General features: G+C 41.1%; 1 protein-coding gene across 1 annotated transcript; it reads left to right on the top strand.

The window, feature by feature from the left end:
- Nucleotides 1–270: 270 nt before the first annotated feature.
- Nucleotides 271–16,020, top strand: LOC132449832 (phospholipase B1, membrane-associated-like). The gene is made up of 42 exons (XM_060041658.1): nt 271–429; nt 916–969; nt 1,122–1,179; nt 1,316–1,350; nt 2,126–2,213; nt 2,309–2,360; nt 2,644–2,724; nt 3,124–3,189; nt 3,472–3,533; nt 3,836–3,905; nt 4,254–4,361; nt 4,539–4,613; nt 4,745–4,816; nt 4,967–5,041; nt 5,554–5,614; nt 5,945–6,003; nt 6,417–6,490; nt 7,007–7,050; nt 8,160–8,268; nt 8,518–8,569; nt 9,102–9,182; nt 9,341–9,406; nt 9,499–9,599; nt 9,742–9,823; nt 9,918–10,022; nt 10,138–10,233; nt 10,482–10,553; nt 11,464–11,541; nt 11,758–11,818; nt 11,915–11,973; nt 12,259–12,326; nt 12,424–12,467; nt 12,675–12,774; nt 13,372–13,423; nt 14,131–14,211; nt 14,309–14,374; nt 14,493–14,587; nt 14,761–14,842; nt 14,923–15,027; nt 15,150–15,245; nt 15,372–15,446; nt 15,553–16,020. The coding sequence occupies exons 1-42, from the start codon at nt 378–380 to the stop codon at nt 15,823–15,825; spliced, it is 3,285 nt and encodes a 1,094-aa protein (XP_059897641.1). The 5' UTR covers nt 271–377; the 3' UTR covers nt 15,826–16,020.
- Nucleotides 16,021–17,024: the final 1,004 nt, after the last annotated feature.

Raw genomic sequence — 17,024 nt, 5'->3', positions numbered from 1 at the left:
GAAGCAGATCCAATGTTGTGTCAGTCAGATACTGCGGTGACTGGTGTTCATCTATGACCTTTGAGCCTCCACTCCCCTCCAGCACCCTGTTTTACAATGCCCTTATTTGCCCCTCAACTCTCACCCGTTAATACACATTAAGACCCTTTAATGCACTGTCACTGTTAACAGGCTAACTGCTAAGGCCATTTATGTTTCAGGACTGGGCCAGTCCTCTCTTCCCTCCACCCCCTTTCCCAGCCTTGTAATTATGCAATTATGTATATGTGTAACCTTGACAGGTAGAATTGCCCCACATAAAGAGCAGTCCCACAAAAGTGGTGAGAGCAGCTGGGAGAAGACTGAACCCACAGTAGATAGGAGCTGAAAGTTCCAGAATGATTTCACCGCTGCTTACAGTTACGCTGCTGGGGCTCGCATGGACACCAGGTTAATTTCGTTCATTTTACCTTGTTTGAATGTTTTCTTGCCTAAATCTGCTAAATATGACTTTATATTTTTGATTTAGTGTTAAGTTGAGAACGTGGCCGTACAGAACACCAGTCAGTTGTTTAAGTTGTTGATTTCAAATGTTTGGAATTGGAGAAAGAGGATTAGGTTGTGGTTAATGTTTGCAGCAAGAGAAATCAAGAAATAATATTTAGCAAAACAAAGCGCAGACATGAATTTAACCTTTTTAAATGAAAGTCTGATAGGAGTCGTGTTATATTGTTTAAATATATATAGGAATGATAAAATGTAACAGTTGCATGTGTTGAAGAAATATTCTGAATATTGCATTCCGTGAGCAGTAATTCTATTCGACTGAATAACACCTGCAGTCTCGGCAGCACAGTGATGTATTCATTACTGCTACTGGATCAACCAAGGTTTTACTGAGGTGCTCATGCCTCTTCCCCTCTATCATCACTCCAGCAACAGCCCTACCATGCCCCGAGACACTGCCCTCTCAACCACCTCCATCAACTGGTGAGTATCTGTCTGTACGTCCATGCGTCCGTCCACGCATCTCTCTACTGTATCCATAATAGTATCCTCTGTAGCTGGGTGTCTCTCCGTCCGTCTGTCCGACTCTCTGTTTGTTTTGCAAAACAATAATCAATGGATATATTTCTCTCAAGCCCATAGTGTGAAGCCTTCAGATCTGGCTGTCCTTTCTCCCATTGGCCTGCATACCAGGTAACCAGAAAGACCACTTATTGAAGGATTCTGATTCTGACGTTGAACAGATAGTTAGAATGTAAATGTCCAAGACATGGTGAGCAACCCACAGCCCTCCTGCCCACCCTCTTCTCGTCTCTCTGCCTCCCTACAGCACGGAGCTGCCCAAAGTGATGGACCGACTCCAAGGTGATTATAATGTTTGTTGCTGCCCACAAGCCTGGACTTATCCCTTCTAGAATTGTCCTTTGAATACTAATGTCTGTGGATTGATGTTTAATGGTGTCTGTTTTATAAAATGTATTCATAGATTCTTATACAAAAGGTTTTATTTTCTGTTGCTTATATATTGAATAGCTTCTTAATTTTGTATTTTAATTTAAAAGTGTTATGCTACAGTTGTATTTGCTTTATTTAAAAAAAATATATATGCATTGGCCTACATTTGGTCTGATAGTGATCAAAAGTATTTTTGAATGAATTCACACAGAGGTGCTTGTATACTCAGATCCTCCATAATTTGACTTCGACCTATAGAATATATAGACTTGGCTATCATTTGGAGCAGTGTTGAACATAATCTACATTTTTGAATACTACTGTGTGGTATCTTTACAGCTCTCATAGCTTAAGACCATTGATAAGAGTGATTATTGTTAAAGCTAATACATCATACATGTCCGCTGCCAATTTTCTTTTGTATTAGTGGGTCATTATGTACGATAATTGTTGGGTACATTATACACACGTGTGACCTTTTCATCACACAGAGAAGTAATAATAGGTAACTAATTAGCTTAATACAGCTCCAATCTATCACTTCCAAGCTCTATTTGGATTATCCGTAGATATGAAAAGCAGACTATTAGATCGCAGTTTGGTACATTTTGTCTAAATGGAAATTTGTTTTAGCTTTTGCATTGCCATCGTGAGTTTAAACCTATTTTGATCTGGTCTTCCTCAGAGATGATGGCCCTGCTCAGCCCTAGACTTTTCACTCCCTTGGTTTCTGCAGAGATTAACCTCTACGACAGGGACTTTGTGCAACACAGGTACAGACGGCACAAGCACATGTGATCTAGTCATACAAATTTGGATGCAGAGAGACACACTTATTATTTTCTGTATATGTTTTGGGTGTTTATAGGGATCTGGTAGAGCAGGCAAAAGAACTGTCTCTCGACCTGCAGGGCCGTAAGGTAAACACACATGCACCCACACATTGGGAGCGTGTAAAACACGGGATCATTAGTAAAATACTGTTTTAGTAGCATCAGTCAAATATAAATCTATTTAAAGCAAAACCCATCAGCTAGTGGCACCTTAGGGCGAGGACGCAGAACAACAACCAACCAATAAATAACACATACCTCATATCTTAACAAACATCCAATATGTTTGTGATCAACGCACTGTGCCTAATCTTCCACCTGGGTTTACTGTTGGACCTGTATGTGTCTGTATATGTCTCTGTCCTGACAGAACATTGATGCGGAGAGGGATTGGAAGCTAGTGCTGCTGTTTGTTCAGGCGGATCAGATGTGTTCCTGCGAGGTGGAGCAGGTAGGCTGTGACTTCCCTGTGGGACGCTTATGCAGACATGACATGTGATGAGAAAGATCAGTAAGTAGTGTATGATGAAAACAGTACCATACCTGTCCCCACCTCCAGATTTTGAGTGTTCCCAGACTAAAAAACCCAGAGTCGAGCATGATCAATAAGTAAAAACAATATTGTTAATGTTCAGGTGATACATCAATAAACCTCTTTGCCTTGTATACAAACCTTTTGTTTCTTCTATTCAAACCCACCAAAGCATTGTGGAGGTCAGCTATAGATTTAGGGTGAAGGTTTGTTACTGTCTGTCATTTACAGTTAAAGAAAAGATATCACCTGCCCAGGCTTTCAGGAAACCCACCATTCTTCCTCAGTTGCTGACAGATTTTGTGCTTGTGTGTGCAGGCAAAGTCTGTCATAAACACCACTGTCCAGGAGGTTGATCGTGCTTTGAAGTTGCTGCACTCTCAGGTTGACTATATGACGATGTACATGTATATAAAGGACTTTACCATAATGCATTGTAATGATTATGATAATATGAATAATATTAATAATTATTATGAGCATGATGACAATTGTATTGCAAAATAATTGTATAACATAAAAATGAAAATTGTTATTATTTTTATACAATTGATATCAATATTTTATAATAATACATATGTTATCATATTCATAATAATCGCAATGATCATAATAATCATAATGGGGTCTGAGGACTGATTAGACTGGTTTGCTTTGTTTTTGCAGCTGAAGAGAACCATTGTCAGTGTGGCCGTGTGGGACGGAGAGTACGACAGCTTCAATAACAGGTTAACCCATGTAACAGCAATACTGTATGATCTTGATGAACCGATACTGATTTGGTTGTTCATTAGTTGGTCAGAAGGATGGATGTTTTGGGGGGGACTTCTCTCGCAAGTGTTCATTTAACTTTAAAGGAGCTTGTCAATTGATTTCACATGGTAAAATTGGCCTCAATTCGTCTACTTCTCCAATTTAATCAATCTGTCCTAAAATGTATACAACTTTTCTCCATTCATTCAACAAATACAGTAATCTCAGGAACAACTTCCAACTTGTCCTTGTTTTCCCCTCTGCACTGCATCGACAGGAAGTGTCCATGCTCCCAAACAGAACCAGAAGGGAGGTTACACCGGGCCGTGCTCACACTGTTCCTACAGGTGTGGCCTCCGTCTTATTAAAGGGGACGTATTATACCAACAGGTGTGAGTGGGATTAGCCGTTACAAGGTGAAAATCAAGTGGGCATGTCCACCTAGATGTATGACGGATAGATGAGCAACGTTCGCTACAGTCCACTGGGTAGGCCGGTAGACTGATCTATCCAGCACACATCTAGGTGGACACGCCCACTTGTGATGTCAGAAGAGGGCGATTTTCGAAACGTCTTGAAACGGCTAATCACACTCACACCTGGTGTAATATGTCACCTTTAAGTTAATACAATAATACACATACAGTGAGTATGAGGTTGTTGGTAGGCTTCAAGCTATTGTGTCTTTTGGACAGGAGTCCTTGGATAACCTCCTAGTTGAGAAGGGCTGGTATGGTGACCGAGAAGACTTCAGTGTGGTTCTCCAGGAAACCCCTCTGGTGACCCACCTTGCAACCACAACTGTGAGTTTATAGGCTATAAGTAATGCGCTTACTGCAAACCCTTTATTACGGAAGGCAAAACTACAGGCCCAGGGGGAAATGTTGGGAATTATGTTGTGTCTGTCCAAAAAAATTACAATTTTGTTTCTGTTGGCACAGTTGCAAAAACATGTTTAACGGTTTTCACGCCTGCATCAGGACGGCAGGGTTGTGTCTGAGGGACAAGCATGGCGGCTGACTGACCGGCTGATGGTACAGACGCTGACCAGCCTGGTAAGACGGCTATTAGGGGGAGCAGCTGCTGCAGCCTATTTATAATTTATTTACAATATTTTTATATTAGAACTCATAAATATAATCAATAAAGAACAACATCCCTTAAAACTATATTCATTTCTTTCCAGCTCCAGCCCCAAGCTGGCCAGCCCAGCATGGAGGACCATGAATTGATCATCACAGTTCCCTGTCCCAGTGAGGTATAGTTACCTCACTTGAATATATTTACGCATAATTCTTTGTCCTTTTGGCCTGATACTGATTCATCAGCTTTCATTACATATCTCTGCACCGTATTTCCTCTCTTCCAATGACCTTCCCCTCTCTTCTATCTTCCCTTCCCTCCCCAGGACCGCCCCTTCCTCCGGACACAGGGGAACTCCCCCTCCACTCGCCACACGGAGGCCTCCCCTCTCCTGAAACTGGTAGAGTAACCAACCTCCCCTCTCTCTCTCTCTCACTCACTCCCGCCCTCTCTCTCTCTCTGTCTGGCTCTCTCTCTCTCTCTCTCTCTCTCTCTCTCTTTCTCGCTCTGTCTCTCTCTGTCTCTGTCTCTCTCTCTCTCTCTCTCTCTCTCTCTCTCTCTCTCTCTCTCTCTCTCTCTCTCTCTATCTCTCTCTCTCTGTCTCTCTCTCTCTGTCTCTCTCTCTCTGTCTGTCTCTCTCTCTCTGTCTCTCTCTCTCTGTCTGTCTCTCTCTCTCTCTCTCTCTCTCTCTCTCTCTCTCTCTCTCTCTCTCTCTCTCTCTCTCTCTCTCTCTCTCTCTCTTCCTCTCTCTCTCTCTCTCTCTCTCTCTCTCTCTCTCTCTCTCTCTCTCTCTCTCTCTCTCTCTCTCTCTCTCTCTCTCTGACTCTCTCATTCTTACTCTCTCTCTCTCGCTCTCTCTTTCACACTCTCTCTTGAGTGAAAACAACCTTAACGTCTTCTTCCTGTGTCCAGTTCACCGGCACAGAGATGCCCTGCACTGATCTTGGCCGCTCCCCTTCCCCACCCACCTCAGGTAAGACAACAGATCATTACCTCAGCAAAAGGTTTGATCACCAATCATCATCTTATCCTGTTATCCTGATCTAAATTAAACAAATGCTAATGCTAATGCTAAGCGCTGTACAAAGTACGAATCCTCTTGTCTGTCTCGCTGGTAATAAGGACCTTTCCAGCAGATAGGGCACAGATAGACCATCTTGTTGTATCAACATTTGAATCTTTGGCACTTTAGGGTGCCCTGTTCAATTACACCGTTTTTTTATTAGGTCTTAAAGATAATTGAATGTTGTTTTAACCATCATGTGAGGTATGGCCCTTTTATGATCATGTCGTGTCTTCCCAGTCCATGCCCTGCGTCCGGCAGATATCAGAGTCGTGGCGGCAGTGGGAGACTCTTTAACAGTAAGTTTAAATTATAATTTCTTCATCATTATAAAATACTGGAAGATAGTCACGTTTGTTGGGAATAAAAGTCATGGAGTAAAGCCCTTTTTCTAAGGCCCAGTGTCGATTTATTTTTCATAGATGGATTGTAGCTGGCATCACTCTTTACATACTCTTTACATATGTGTTTTGTAAATATGGACTGATCATCAGTTATCAGTTAGTATTCAATGTAAGATGATGTTTTGCAAATGTATTTCATGTTGAGCAGAACATTTGCTTACATGTTGCAATGTACCCAGCATAGGTTGTGTGGTCAATTACAGTAAGCTACTTGAGCTGGATTGTACTCAAACCTCAGTGGGTTAACTTGAGTTGAGTCGCATCAGACAAACACTCAGCTATTTAAACACAAGATATTCTCTGTGCAGGCAGGCAATGGCATCGGATCAGCTCCGAGCGACGTACTGGACGTTCTGAGTCAATACAGAGGCTTGTCTTGGAGGTTTGTCATGGATCACAACATTTGACGGACATATCTCACGTGTTAATGCGGTAGAGTTCATCATAAAGTAGACTAGCGTTAATCTTCAATGTCCCCAAGGATCAATTTGTTCTACAATAGTAATCATAGTAATGCAATACCATACAAAACAAAACAATAAATAGATATCAACGACATCGTGACCATTAGAGATAGACCACATACAATCAAGGATATCAGGCCAGATCAGAGCACTCTCTGGGAGACAACTCCTGATTAAAGAGATAGTTTAAGAAGCCAATGGCGTGAAGAGATAAAGGAAGACCTTTGTCTGCTAGCGCCACGCCTTGGGCAGCAGATCCTGAGTCCTGATGGCAGGAGCTGAACTCCCATAGCAGTCTGATTCATTGGAATTGATTGTGTTCGTAAAAGTATTAAGTAAAAAACATCAATGGAGTATATAATGGTAGACCACATACTTGGATGATCCCTTGGACTAAGAAATACTCAATATCTGTGTCGTTTGTTTCTGCACAGCATTGGCGGAGACGAAAATCTGACCACTGTCACCACTTTGCCCAGTGAGTATTGTGACCACCTGGCTCTGGTTTGTAAGAAAACCAAAGGGAGATTCACACAAGAACCATCACTTTAATCAGGAACATAATGCAAAAGGAAGACAACCATGTTGCCCAGCATGGCTTACAGCTCAGAGCCCTGAGAGATGTTATTGAAATATCTGTCGATATAAGGAATGTGAAGGTGCATCACACCGGAAGACATAATGGCAACCTAACCCTGGCCCTGAGTCGCAGCTCATTCAGACGCCATCTGATTTTAAATCCCTGTTGGGTCTTAGTGTCATACATATAAATGTGCGCAGTTTGTTACCCACAATGAATATGCTCAGAATATGAGTTAAATCAACAGATGCCGACATTGTTGTAACATCTGAAACTTGGCTGACAAAATCAATTGCTGATAATGATATTTTTATTGATGGCTACAACATGTATCGTGCTGACAGACCAAAGAAAGGTGGAGGTGTTGCTATTTATGTAAAGTCAAAATTTAAGGTAATTGTATCTGAATCAATTAGCAAGCAACTGGAATTTCTGGAGCTGAATGTGGAATTGGTTAAGGGCCTCTGTATATCTGTTGTCGGATGTTAAAGGCCTCTGTCTGCCTTAAATGTTGCGTTGCCATCTCTTGTGCATCTTCTATCCAGATTGGACTACACTGAAATCATTTTAGCTGGTGTTCTTATTTTAGCTGACTTAAGACAGCATCAGATGATTTTAAAATATTTTGTGATTCTGTAAATTTTACTCAATTAATTAATTCCCAGCTATTTAAATTTTTGTCCCTGTGTGTTTGTCTGAAACTGTTTGTCTGTAACTGTGGTTCATTCTGCTGCTGCCTGTCTTGGCCAGGTAACATTTGAAAAATAGATTTTTAATCTCAATAGGTTTTCTCCTGGTTAAATAAAGATTAAAAAAAAAAAAAAAAAAAAAAAAAAACAACAACAGAAGAAAACAGGCAGCAACCTCTAAACATGGCGTGTTCACCATAGCGCTCGACCCGGTGTGACGTCAGCTTCAAATTCCCTATACTAATATTGGATTTTTTTAATGCAATCATTCTGTTGTTAAATTATAAATCTAACACATTATTTATTTGACATATATAGATATCTTGAGGAATTTCAACGCTGAATTAATTGGATACTCTGTTGGAATGGGCGAGCAGGACACGCCAAACGCTTTCCTCAATCAGGCTGTAGCCGGGGCAAAAAGCAAGTAAGTGTATTTGTGAAACCATGGGCAGAGATTTTTTAGCAGCTTTTATTTTGAAGTGCAAGTATAAACTGTCTGTCTCTCTGTCTGTCTGTCTGTCTGTCTGTCTGTCTGTCTGTCTGTCTGTCTGTCTGTCTGTCTGTCTGTCTGTCTGTCTGTCTGTCTGTCTGTCTGTCTGTCTGTCTGTCTGTCTGTCTGTCTGTCTGTCTGTCTGTCTGTCTGTCTGTCTGTCTGTCTGTCTGTCTGTTAAAGGGACCTTCCAAAACAGGTGCAAGCCCTGGTGAACAGAATGAAGAGTGATCCTGTAAGTATTACATACAAATGCATTTTCACATGCATGCATAATGCATACGATTATTCACTTTATTAACATAGGGCAAATAATCTTTTTGCATTATGCATGCACAATTATAAGTATATCAAGCAACAATAGCATTCTGATTGCATGCCATACCCACATCCTTAGTTAAAGTACTGACTTAATAAGTAATGTCAGGTTTATTTACCTATAGAGCCTTTTATCAAAGTGTTTCCCAGACCCACGTTAGATGAGACTCATTTAGCCTCTCAAGACATGATTTTGATCGCATGATTCAACTTTTTTTATTGCTCCATCCTAGACGTATATATACTTGATTTACCAGATCCAGAAATCCAGGTGTTTCGACAAATCACGACACAGTGTCAATGAAAATATATAATAGACTATAATATAATATATACTAAATAACAATGAGTAAAAATGAGAGAATCAGTGGTTTGAATAAAGTAGAAATATTGAGTTATAATTTCCCTATATTGCATCAAAAAACAATTATTCAATCTGACCTCTTCAGAGCATCAACTTTGAATCCGACTGGAAGGTGATTACCATGTTTATTGGGGGAAATGATGCCTGCGACAGCTGCAAAAATTCGGTGAGTGCTCATGTTTTCTTTACTTAGATATAAATTATAATTCTGAAACAAATGGATTCCGTTTTGAGCCTTGTGATTGTCTCCTTGTGCCAAAACATTTAGTCAACATGAAAAACCCTTAAATACTTTAAAGCCTACCATCTTTATCGTTCTCCCAGCTCTTCTTTTCGGTGGATAATTATCTGCGGCATGTTAGCGAGAGCCTGGACTACCTTCATAAAGAGGTAAGAACCAACAGAGATCCCCTTCCATCTGTCTAAACTATGAGCCAGCGCATCCCCAGTCAAAGACTAAAGGCCTGGTATGTTCGGGTCAGGTTCCACGGGCTCTGGTCAACCTGGTGGAGGTCCTCACCCTCCTTCCGCTGAGAACCATGCACTCAGAACCCAACTCCAGATGCCCCACATGGCTGGTCAAGTAAGCAATACATTTATATTGGGGTTATCAACAACTTAACCAGTCTCTTGACCCTACGTTGATCTCTTTCCACATTGAACTGTCTGATAAGACAATCTGATGTCCTAAAGAAATGCACGCTTTTGACCTCTCCTCTTGGCAGGATATTGTGTCCATGTGTCATCTCGCCAAAGACAGGCTCTCAAAGCCGCAAAGTGGTGGAGGAATTAATCAGAGGCTATCAGGTAGCGCAAACCACAACCACTGCTTCAGGTTAGTAAACACAGTTCAGTTGCCATTAGGGGTAACTCACCCCACTCCCACCATTTTATTTTTCAGAGTTCGCTCACTGATCTTGTGGAGTCCGGTCGCTATGACACCCATTCCAACTTCACCGTGATCATCCAGCCTTTCATTCGGGACATTGATCTCCCACTACGACCGGTGAGATCCATGTCTCCTTCCTATGTACCTGGGCAGGCCCTATAGTGCGATGAGAAGCGAGTCCCTGCTAAAAAACACATTGTTTTTGTATTCATCATGTCTATCTCTTCCAAAGGACGGGAGTCCTGACCGGTCTTACTTCAGCGCAGACTGCTTCCACCTCAGCCAGAAGGCGCAGACTTCGATGGCTCGCTCCCTGTGGAATAACATGGTAAAACTCTGCTACAATGGATTAGTTTAGTGTGTAGATGCTATTTAAGGCAATTTTTAAAACACTGCCTACATTTTAGTAAGTGGGTCCAGTTCAAATTATTATTCCAGAAGCCTCTGAGATATTAGATTATTGGTATTATGCAAGTGCAGAATGGAACAGTTGTTTGTGAGCAGGTTTTAGCAGTTTAGCAGTAGAAGGATATTTGATGATATTTTCATACTAAACTCACTTATTTTGTTCAAAAGCTGGAGCCTCTGGGATCAAAGACTTCAGTACAAGATTTTTCACCTTATCTTAAGCTGAGATGTCCATCAAAGGTTTGAACCCTGCCATTCAACATTATTTTGAACCAATAACTGGAACAGTGTTTTACTTATCCCTGTGGATATTACTGTATAATGAAAGTAACATTTGTGTTTGTCAGTAACCTAATTCATGGAATGATATAGTCCATTTAGACCAGGGGTCAGCAACCTTTTCATCATGCAGTGCCAAAGCTGAATTATGACACAGCGACCAAAAACATTTCCAGAAGACCTGGAATTGTATTATTTCCATATAGTCCACAATCATGCATCAACATTTTAAATGTTTTTTTTGTTGTTGTACTTGCTACATGGGCTTACAAATTATAATTACATCTGTCCCATCTTAAAACACCACTTTCAGAAACTCATTCAAAAACATATTTGCACTGTGAGAAATGTAAAAAACAAAAATAGATGAGAATGTTTGAACCATCCCCATCAATATCTTTAAGACATGTACAGCTTTGCAAAACCACGTGAAGGCGATGCATACAGGCCACTTGCAACAATATTTTAAATATTTTCTTCACAATTGATCCCATTTCAGAACACTGCTTTCAGTAACTCATTTAATCATATTTGCACTGGGAGGAAATGCCCTAAACAGAATAAAGTGCAAAAAAATCGGTAGTAATAATTATGCTGCCGTATTGTGCGGTGAAGTATTTTGATAATAATTGTATATAGATATATATATATATATATATTTTTTTTTAAGTGTGCCAATGATTATGCTGCCACGTGCCAGTGGTGGCAGCATAATCAGTTGTAGGGTTGCCGATAACTGATTTAGACTATAATATATATTCATTATAAATAATAATACATTTCATCCATATTGCGCTTTTCAAGGCACTCAAAGCGCTTTACATAGTGAGTGTGTAGGGATGTCATCTCATTGGATGATCTTTGTCCTCAGGGTTCACCATATTTTAGAACTTACCAGAACAGCAACTACACTTACAAGGGGCCGGCTCCAACACCAGCACCAATCACGGTAACACATCTGGAAAGGTCCATGAAGAATAGACTCTCTCTCTCTTTATTGATCCAATAAAGTCCTAGACATGTTTTATACGCATGTCTAGGATTGGATCACTGATAAATGGATTGATGAATGAGAACCTAATATGATTACATTATTATAATCTTAGTCTTATATGCTGGGCTAGTCTTCTTTTCCAAATGCCTGATGCTGTTTCTCTATGATCAGAACTGGGGAAGTAACTTCTCCTGTGTGGACGTTAGCCCATCTGCCTCTGTACCCACCTCAGGTAAGTCTGAGACAACATATCCCTTTGTCAGCACTCAGAACAGAGATAATCGTATCACAGATGTAAATGTGTTTTTTCTTTTCGCCTCCACGATAGTTCACAAGCTGCGGCCGGGGGACATCAAGGTGGTGGCGGCCCTGGGGGACTCCACCACGGTAAGGGCCCCTACTACGCAGATGTTACATGCAAAGGAAAAAGGCACAGTTTACCATCTAGAAGCAGCTTTGACTGCTGATGAAATCTTTGAACTCTGAGCTCTATCCTCAGCCCTGTAATCTTTTGTTTATCCTGCCAATGATAACTCTGTCACGTTCAATCTTTTCTCCTCATGACGCTTTGATCTTACAGTTGCTCATTATCTGCTTTGGCTCTCTGCAATGTGTACTTTACTGCTGTATGTGTCATTGATATTAAGGGATGGCTGTGTGTTCCCTTCTCAGTCCGGCACGGGAGCTAAGGCAAATAGCGTGTTGCAGCTAAAGACAGAGTTCAGGGGAGTCTCCTGGAGGTAACGTCAGCATACAGTGGTAGCAAAGTCATATTACCCGTCACAAACGTAACTATGATTTTAAGAACTCCATTGATATGCATTGTATTGCTTGCAGTATTGGAGGTGATGCCACGCTAGAGACTGTCACAACACTACCAAGTAGGTTGAGGGACCCACTGTGCAGAACAATTACCACACAGAATTAATATCCCACCTTACACGGATGGAAGTGATGATGTCTCAACATTGGTGGATTTAAACTCCTCTTGTCCAGGCCAAATCTTTTAATTGTTGTCACCAAGGTGTTGGTTTATTCTTTGGATTACCTAATGCCATAGTAATCATTCACCACTTATATCTCTCCAGACATCCTTAAGAAGTTCAACCCAGCTCTACAGGGTTTCTCCAAAGGTCGGTTTGCGAAACAGAGGGGCTTCAACATGGCTGTGGCCGGTGCCAAGACAAGGTGGGCAATGTTCACAGCAATGTTTTTATGTAATTCTGCATTTTAGCCATATATTGTTTATGTTTCACATGCTTAATGTAATGGACAACAGGATATCAGAAGTAAAATAACCATACTGAGGGATGTATCAACTATACACCTATCTTGTCCATAACATGTTAAAAAGTATATAAATATAGAAACTAGGAAAGAGTCCGGATTGAAGGGACGTGGTCTGAAGTTTGTACTTCCAAAACACCATAGCTTCACTCAGTTGCGCCGTTGCATTAATGTGAGTGTGCAAGAATTTGTCACTGCGTCTGCCACATGAGTGGACGATTATTAAACTTCTTGGCTGATTAGCCAGGAAGGGAAGAGACTCCACACATTAAATCCGTTAACGGAGTAGAAGGAAATCAATAGACTTGAGTTACGTGGGATTGTGTAGGATGTGATGGAATGAACATCATGAACACCATCATGAACACCTTGAGATCCCTTAATCCCTTAACATAGTGACAAGTAAATTAGGGATTTTTGTTGTCCATCATTTTTATTTCTAAACATGAATTGCTGCTGCACTGTAATACCCCAATTGTTGCTTTGTGGTATTTTCAGTGACCTCCCATCTCAGATCCAGGCTCTATTTAAGGCTATGAAGGAAGATCAGGTGAGAGTACCTGATGCTCAGACTAGTAATCCCTTGGGTTCCTGGGGATGACTGTAGTATAAGGGTGGATATTTTTTAAGGGTCTATGAGGGACTAAGTAGTTGACGGCTTCAAGTCAAATGTAATGTTGTCGAACAGAGCCAACAGAGAGATATCATTTGGATTTGAGTACCCTGAATGGGGTCATCCCTATGTTCCCCAGGTCCTATGTTCCCCGGATGCAAAGGGTTAGGGTCAGGTTTATGGTTAGGGTTAGGGTTAGGGCGGGGGTTAAACCTAAACCTAACCCTAATCATAACCAATAGGAGGAGAGCCATTCTAACCAATCACAGGCGAATCAGAGGCGAAAAAGGCGGGACTTGCCCCTACCATCCTACGAAAAAATGATTTGCTCGCCAGATCCTTTGTTCTCTGGTCACATACAAAGTGGGGTACATAGGACCCGGGGTACATAGGACCCGGGGAACATAGGTACGCTCCCCCCTGAATGTCTTCCATTGACTCTCACATTGGATTTCAGAAAAAAAATCAACATCATGATTAGTGATGCTAACATCTGGAATTTTTGGAAACAGAATATATACACGTGTTTCCCAATGATTCATTCCCAATTGCAGTTACTTTATCAGATCAGGCCTTGCCGATGGTCTATTGTGCAGTAATTAAACCCTCAAGCTTCTGGCTCACCCTTTTACTTCCTCACGCAGAAGGTGGATTTTGACAACGACTGGAAGCTTGTGACAATATTCGTTGGCACGAATGATCTTTGCAACTACTGCATGGACCAAGTAAGTTTTTCCCTCATAATGTATGTGTGAAGATCTGTGAATCAGTGTGATATGGACTCTGAATTGATTGTTGTTATCATGTGCCTGCCTTTGACAGTATAACCTGTCAGCAAAGAACTACAGTCACAACCTCAAGATCAGCCTGGACATGCTTTACAATCAGGTAATGTTAGATGGTAGACTGTTGATGCACACATGTGTGGACATGCAGGCCACCACTTTTGCATATAGTGTGCTCAAGATTTATACAGTTTCTAAGTTTCTCTTCCCTTTGTTTGTAGATGCCAAGGGTAATGGTGAATGTGGTTGAGATTGTGCAGATTGATCCACTGAGAAAAGTGAAGAAGAATGACCTTGTCTGTTCACTATTGCAAAGGTCTGCAGTCTGGCCTTTGATTGGATTGTGCTTAAAATTATACCTTAGTTAGTATTGTATGTGCGTGTCAACATCATTTGCAGTGTTACTATTCACTAATATGGGGGATTGGAATGGGACAAAATTATGCCACACCCTTTCTGTTAATGTAAGGGATCTCTGTTCTCATGCAGCTCCAACTGTCCCTGCCTAATGATCACCGAGGACAACTCTCCAGAGCTGCAGACGATCAAACGAGTCAACAAGGAGTATCAGGTACCAACGGTTTGAGGATTGAGCCCCAAATCTCTCTGTTTGACTATTCTCTAATGACCCCTTGTCCTGAATCTTCCCAGGCTGAATCTCGCAAACTTATCTCGGGAGATCTATACGACAGACGGGAAGACTTCACCGTTGTCCTTCAACCCTATTTGCGCAACTCATTTATCCCTTTTATCGGGGTAAGGCATAAAACCAATGCAATTAATTACAATGATTCAGACATATGTGTTTAGGTATGTGTATGTACAGACACAACAGTTGAAAGTTGCTGAATGAGATTCAAATGCTTTTTTGTTCCCAGGTAGGCCAGGCCGACCTGAGTTTCTTTTCAGTGGACTGCTTTCACATCAGTGAGAGAGCGCACGCAGAGATGGCCATTGCCTTGTGGAATAACATGGTGAGGGATGTTTGTGGCAGACCTGTTTGAGACGCCATAGAAAACAAGGCACCTCAATGCGTTTTCATGCTTTCTTGAAGCCCGATGATTTGTGTGGTGAGCATGTGAACTGTTCTGTGTTAACAGTTGGAGCCTGTGGGCCAAAAGCAGGAATACAACAACTTCACATATGACCCCACCAAAGTGCACTGTCCTTCCAAGGTAAGCATGGACTCCCCCTAGGATGGATAGCTAATCCAAGTTTTCATTTCCATGCCCATAAAAAGGGTTGATTGTTCTTTTTTTGTGTTTTTTTTCTTTACTTCAGGATCATCCCTTTCTGTTTACTAAGTTGAACAGCCTTCCGAGTTCACCGTTGCCCCCTACAACCGGTGTTCCAGTCAATACCCAAACAACCATCACTCCTGATCCCGCGGACCCTTTGACCCAGTGTGCCCCCCCCCTCCCAGTGTGGGTGCCAGTGGTCGTGGCATTTGCAAGCTTGCTGATTGGTGTCGTTATCAGCCGACTATTTTTCTCCTTCCGACAGAGTTCGAAAAAGAATAACAATAATGTAGAAATGGAAAGAACTGGTCTTTAATGACATGCTACAGAAGGACAGATAGATGTATACGCAGATTTGGATACACAATAAGTATTGCAGTGCGTGTGGAGTATTGTGTCGCATGGCGCAAAGTATATAAATTGTATGGTAATTATACTGTAAATACTGCAGAGAATAAACATTTTTGTTGCCATAATTATTCATATTTTTAATAAAAAACTTTTACTGCTACATTTGTGTGATTTGTGTATTGTATGAACCTATATTTGAAGAGGAAGAAAATATGTAAAATATATATATTGTATATATATTAGATGTATGATATATATTAGCAACATTTGTTCCATTCCACTGGGTAGGCTGGTAGACCTATCTATCCAGCAAGTAACGAATTGTAATGGATAATCACACTCACACCTAGTTGCATAACATCCCCTTTAAGTTCCAACGAAGACACAATTCTTTGATCATACATCTAAAGAGATGGTTTGTACTTTATGAAAAGTTCCAATGAAATTGCACAGCAGAACTAGTGCTATTCAAGAGCATGCAAAGAACAGCACTATTCTGGATGACGGGTCGCCAGAAAAATAAAGAAAATCATAGTTTGAGTTTGAGTATATTATCCAATTAGCATTAGTTATTATCAGTAGGTACAGCTTTCTGACACAGGAGGGGGAGGAGCTTGAAGATTTTACATTTTACAATTTATTAAAAGTGTGTGAATCAGTTCAAATGATTGAACACTTGTACGTGACAATTTCAAAGGACATGCCACATTTGTTAGAGTGCCACCAAATTAACAGGTTGCTAGCCCCGTTGCCATCAGTTGAAAATGTTAGTCTTGAGCCCTGTATGGCCATAATCTGATAGCCACACAGTCTTGACAGAGGCAGCATCATAACATCATAAAATCCATTATCATATGTGTTACACACAAGTGTTAACTCAACCCTTCACATGCACTAAGACCAACCATCTCCTTATCTGTATCTCCTTATCTCTCTCTCTCTCTCTCTCTCTCTCTCTCTCTCTCTCTCTCGCTCTCTCTCTCTCTCTCTCTCTCTCTCTCTCTCTCTCTCTCTTCTCTCTTCTCTTCTCTTCTCTTCTCTTCTCTTCTCTTCTCTTCTCTTCTCTTCTCTTCTCTCTCTCTCTTCTCTCTGTCTGTCTGTCTCCTTCTCTCAGTGATAGTGCCTTTTGATCATTTATATTTTTCCCCATCGTTTTTTCTTTGA

This window comes from Gadus macrocephalus, chromosome 21 (assembly GCF_031168955.1).
Source record: "Gadus macrocephalus chromosome 21, ASM3116895v1".
NCBI classification, from domain to species: domain Eukaryota; kingdom Metazoa; phylum Chordata; class Actinopteri; order Gadiformes; family Gadidae; genus Gadus; species Gadus macrocephalus.
This window is presented reverse-complemented; position numbering and strand designations above follow the sequence as displayed.